The 6,145-nt window shown below is 38.0% G+C and overlaps 1 protein-coding gene across 1 annotated transcript in view; it reads right to left on the reverse strand.

The window, feature by feature from the left end:
* LOC125031933 (sodium-dependent nutrient amino acid transporter 1-like) overlaps nucleotides 1–4,509 on the reverse strand; it is a 13,250-nt gene extending 8,741 nt beyond the window's left edge. Inside the window, exon 1 of the mRNA XM_047622947.1 lies at nucleotides 4,430–4,509. Within this exon, the coding sequence (XP_047478903.1) occupies nucleotides 4,430–4,474 (45 nt within the window). The 5' untranslated portion in view covers nucleotides 4,475–4,509. The remainder of the gene's footprint in view (nucleotides 1–4,429) is intronic.
* Nucleotides 4,510–6,145: the final 1,636 nt, after the last annotated feature.

Raw genomic sequence — 6,145 nt, forward strand, 5'->3', positions numbered from 1 at the left:
GTAGTAGTAGTAGTAGTAGTATCATTGTTATTATTATTTTTATGATTATGATTATTATTATTGTTGGTTTTATTATTATTATTGTTATTATCACCATTGCTATTATTATCATTATTTTCATTATCATTATTATCATTATTACTATAATTATTATTACTACTGCCATTATTATCATTACTATTATCGATCTTATCATTCTTAATATTATTACTGATATCATCATTAATTATTATCATTATCAATATCACTATCATTATCATCATCATCAACAATCTTATCATTAAGGCATCATTACCATTATTGTCATCATCACCATCAGGATCACGAAAATCATCATCGTCATGATTATCATTAATATTATTATTTTCATGATATTTATTTTCACATATACATTTACACATACATTCATACACATCAATAGATATGTGTCTAAGTGTGTATATGCGTGTGTGTTTGTGTGCGTATATATATATATAATGTGTGTGTGTGTGTGTGTGTGTGTCTGTTGAAGGATATCCTTTGCAACTTTGCAACCTAAAATACCATCTTAAATACGGCTTTTTCCCGATCACCAAACTGGTGACCTTTCCCATCTGGCTCAGTCAGGTCATCTGCCCCCTCTGACCTTGGAGAATCGGGATCTAACCTTTACACTATCTTTTGACATTTATCTTCACTCACTTTATCTTAAGAACGTTTTCTGTGTGAATATCATTATTTCCGGACACTATCTACAATCATTGTTCATCAACAATGCCCTGTTTGATTACGTCTTTGCTTTTCTTCGGAAGAAACCTTTCCCGGAAACCCTCTCAAGGGTGAGAAGCCCTGGAAGCAATGCAACCTGGACATTGGTTGCGGCTTTTCCTGGTCGGACCGCTGCCATGCAAGCTCCTGCCAGCGTTCAGCCAATCTCCATATTTGTTATTAGTAGCTCCAGCCATTAGCCTATAATGGGATTGAGGCTGATAACTCGTTCGGCTTCTTGACTCCTGTTCTACATTCCTGCCGATGTATGTAAACTTGATGTGAAGGAGTTGCTCTACGCCAAATTTGCTTCCGTGGTAGATAGCCACACTGTATTCGGTGATTTCAATGCGATGAAAGGCTGCAAGTAAGCGCGCTCACATGTCTTAGACGTGAGGGGGAAACATGGAGCAATATGTTAGGTATCTGGTTGAGAAGGCCAAAGACTTTCGCTTTGCCTTCAAGTCCTGAATGTCAAGCCCTCATGACTGGAATTTACATAACAGATGGCCAAATCGTCTCAGAACTGGATGTGAGCTCAGTGGGCTGCACATATTTAAAACAGTTGACTCAGATTGAGCAGCCAAAAGATAGCATGAACCTGGTGTTGTGGTTACATGATCCCCAATCAGTTAGGAACCTCCTGTGGCTGTATCTATGGCATCTCTGATAAACTACTGAAGGCTATCAGTGAAATTCTGGTTCGTGGACGGTTTGTCTTTCCGGCAGTCTGGCATTCCTCAGACCTCTCGAAGAAAGTGGTCAACTTCCCCCGGAAGGGACAGGGGAATTGCAGTGACTGCAATTATCACTGAGTCATCACTCGGTTCACCTAACCAGGCAAGGTGATCACTCTTCTCTTCCTGAGACGAATTGAAGGCCGTCTGTTGAGACATCTGAGGATGAAGAATCTGGACTCCCTTCTGGCAAGTCCACAAAGGCCACGTCCTTGCGCTTCGACTCATTTTAGGGCACGGTTGTGAAATCAGTCATGAGATGCTTACAGTTTGCGTGGACCTCCAGAGGGCATTCGGCTCGGTGCATCATGAATCACTCTGGATATCTCGAGACACAAAGGAATTCCAACGAAGCTTGCTGGACTAATAACAAGCCTATACACTGATTCTATAACTTGTAAAAAAAAATGCATATCTAGCCTCTTCCCTGTGAATTCAGCGATGCGTCTTGTATGGAATGGATACTGGGGTAGAGCTGTCATCCAAAGTCAGGAATGAGCTACACTACGAATATAAAGGGCGCACATCTTGACTTTGCTGCATATGTTGCCCGATTCTTCCAAAACCCAAAACGAAGCTCCGAATGGATGCATTTAGAAACTGATCAGTTGATGCATGCTTGTGGCGAGACAAAGGAATGCACATCAATGTTCTTTATCGCCTTCAAGATGCATAGTATCGTAAAAAAATAAGTAATGCAACATAACGACTAATAATAACCTCAAAAAAGAAGTCTGAAAGATGTTTCAAGCTGCGAGAAATCCGATGAGTTTTGTATATAGAAAAAAAAAAAAAAGGTAGGCCTATTTTTCGATCAGATCTTGACAATGTAGTTCATGAATGTGCAAATTGGCTTAATGTCAGGTAACATGAACTCTCTCGATACTACTACTACTACCTGCAGATGACGGTACCTGTGCAGAAAGACCCTTTATACGAATTCAACATATGTCCAGCTAACTCGGACACCAGCATAGAACCTGTTTATTCGCACAATCCATGACCGCGATCTCATCTTATCCGAAACTCACTTGACTCGATTCTATGAGGATCTTCCCAACTTGGCTCCTAATTCTTATTCTGACCCTTCATTAACCCTTCGTTAACATGTATAATAATCTTCCTATCATTGTATCGATATGCCAGGATATTTTGTTATCCAATCTATGTAAACAATACGCCCTTTACAACGCATATCGTAATGTCGCAAGAAGGCGTGTAAAAAAACACGTTCTTGAGTGATTCCTCGTCTGTTGTTCTCTCCGAGTTAAATCTGGGGGTTTATAGGAAAGTTTTTGCGGTTTGTGGCGTCGAGTGAAGTTATTCGGAGGTCAAAACTTGATTAACGATATTACCCCTGTTTTCGTTATTATTATTATTATTATTATTATTATTATTATTATTATTATTATTATTATGATTATTATCCTCATCATCTTCATCTTCATCCTTATCATCATTATTTTTTGTTATTGTTATTGTTGTTATTATTTTTTATCGTTTTGTTATTGTCATTATTATTATCATCCTCATCCTCATCCTCATCCTCATCATCATCATCATTTTTATCATCACTATTATTATCATTGTTGTTATCATTATCATAAATACCTTTACTGTCATTCTATAACTACTATTAATAACACTGTTGATTCTATAGCAACTACATACAATTTTTTGTATTCATCGCTGTTCTTACTTTCTATCCAACTGTCTATTCTTGGTCATGTTTTGCTATTCTTGGTATGACTTGCAAGAAGCTGTGTTTGTCTTTCCTTGTTTCAAATCTTTATAAATTCCGCTCTCTAATCTATTCCTTATCATTATTACAGGGGAAATGTTCATGAGTGTGTTCATGTGTGTGTGTGTGTCCGTGTGTTTGTGTGTGTGTGTGTCTGTGTTTGTGTGTGTGTGTGTCTGTGTTTGTGTGTGTGTGTGTCTGTGTTTGTGTGTTTGTATGTGTGTGTTTAATTCCTTCCTTCTCAGTATTGCAGAGGAAATGTTCGTGTGAATATTATTATCCACACATGTGTTTGTGTGTTTGTATGTGTCTGTGTGTTTGTGGTTTTGCATTTGCATTTTTGCGTGTGTGTTTGCATGTGTGTTTGTGTGTTTGTATGTATATGTGTGTCCGTGTGTTTGTCTGTCTGTATGTGTAAGTGTGTGTGTCCGTGTGTGCTCGTGCGTTTGTGTGTGTTCGTGTGTTTGTATGAATGTGTTTGTGTATGTTTTATGTAAGACCACTGACGCACACATTTACATACGACGACGCTCTTAATATTTGCATGAAGGTGTTCAGTACAATAAACATTGATCTTGATATGGAAGAGTTTTCCTCATACTTAATACATCTGAAATATATTCTCCAACAATCCTTTCTAATGCACTTGAGTGTGTTAGACTTCTGAGGATCATAATTATTTTTTCTTCAGTTTTTGCCAAATGATAAAACCACTTAGATATGTAGATAGATAGATGAATGAATAGGCAGATAGGTAGATAAATAGATATTTATGAAGAGAGGGAAGGAAGGAGAGAGTGGGTGAGAGATATGAATAGATAGCTAGGTAGATAGACAGATAGCTAGAAAGAGAGAGAGAGAGAGAGAGAGAGAGAGAGAGAGAGAGAGAGAGAGAGAGAGAGAGAGAGAGAGAGAGAGAGAGAAGAGAGAGGGCGAGAGAGAGAGAGAGAGAGAGAGAGAGAGAGAGAGAGAGAGAGAGAGAGAGAGAGAGAGAGAGAGAGGAGAAAGGGAGAAATAACGTGGAACAAAGAACGAGAGATACGGAAGGAAAAACACGAAAACCAAAAACATCCCCCCCTCAAAACAACAACAAAAACACATTCACTTACAAAAAAAAATCACATTATTAACAGAATCCCCCCCAACCCCCACAGAAGTACCCCCCCCCCCCCACACACACAAAAATGCACTTCAACATCACTACCTCCGGGGACACGGTAGAAGACGGTCGCCACTGTTCCCTCACCATGGTCGACGTCCGCAGCCTGAGAGAGACAAACGAGGAATGAAAAGGTACGATGCAACCGCGCACCTTTTATGTGGATACTTCGGATCACCCCCCCCCCCCCACCCCACCCCCATCCCCACCCCCACCTTCACCTTCACCCTACCCCGCGGCATTGCTAGACCTTTCCTATTTTCACTCTTATGTTTATTTAAACACACGGACATACATGATACATTCATGCATTCACATATACATATATACATTCATATATACATACATACGTTAATGTATACGTACGTACATACATGCTTAAATACACACACACACACACACACACATACACTCACACACACACACACACACACACACACACACACACACACACACACATATATATATATTTATATATGTATATATGGGTGTGTCTGAGTGTGTGTGTATGCTTATATCTATAAGTATATATATATATGTATATATATGTATATATATATATATGGTATAAAAAACACACTGTAAAACTAGATTTAATTCAAAAAGAGACAGTTTCGGAATCCACCTGGATTCCATCTTCAGGTCTGAGGAGGCAAGGAAGAGGAGGGGGTATAAGACAGAGAGAGGAAAGGCAACGCGGAGACACGGGGCAGGTGAAGATGGAATCCAGGTGGATTCCGAAACTGTAGTCTCTTTTTCAATTAAATCTAGTTTTACAGTGTGGGTTTTTATACCATAGTTTCAACACGGTAGTGTGTTTTCTCCTTCATGTATATATATGCACACACACACACACACACACACACACACACACACACACATACTTACATATATATATATATATAGTCGTTTATATGAACCAGAAAATTTCGACGAATGCTGATTCGACGAACAGCGCCACACAATATCCCATCAGGATACATTATAAAAGGGTGTGATATGGGCCAGGACCGTAATATCCTGTGGTTTGCGCTTCCATGTAAGTTACATATTGAGTATACCCTTCCCTCCCTCCCCCCCAAAAAAAATATAAAGAGAATACCTGCATTTTAAGAAAAGTTCAGAACAAAAGACTGAAATGTTGTGAAAAATAGGTGTAAAGTATAATCACAACACACGATTATTATTACTGTTGTTATTATTATTATCATTATTACTACCATAATCATCATTATCATTATTCTTATCATCACACACACACACACACACACACACACACACACACACACACACACACACATATATACATACATACATATATATATATATATATATATATATATATATATATATATCTTTCACCCCTTCTTTATTTTTAACCAACTTTAAAAGTATGGGTAAGGATCGTTTTGAAATTCAATTTTTGATACGAGGTCATTAAGATAAGGAAAGGAAGAAAGAAAGGTAAATTAAGATAAAAAAGGATATGGAAGATACTAAAGGGAAAAAAAAGTCTCTCTATCTAGCTATCTATCTATCTCTTTACTTATTTATTTATGCATTCGTTTTAATTTCCCTTGTTCTTAAAATCTTCGAGTTTGAGTATTTAGTTTCTCTAAAATACTACGTGATACTGTTTTTCTGATGCGCAGTTCCCAGATAGACTTATTATCTATCGGGGAGGTGGAAGGGATCAATTAATTACTCAATGACTGTTTATCTTTGCATATTCTTTCTCTACGAAACTCGCCCCAATAACTT

The sequence above is a fragment of the Penaeus chinensis genome, chromosome 2, assembly GCF_019202785.1.
Source record: "Penaeus chinensis breed Huanghai No. 1 chromosome 2, ASM1920278v2, whole genome shotgun sequence".
NCBI lineage: Eukaryota > Metazoa > Arthropoda > Malacostraca > Decapoda > Penaeidae > Penaeus > Penaeus chinensis.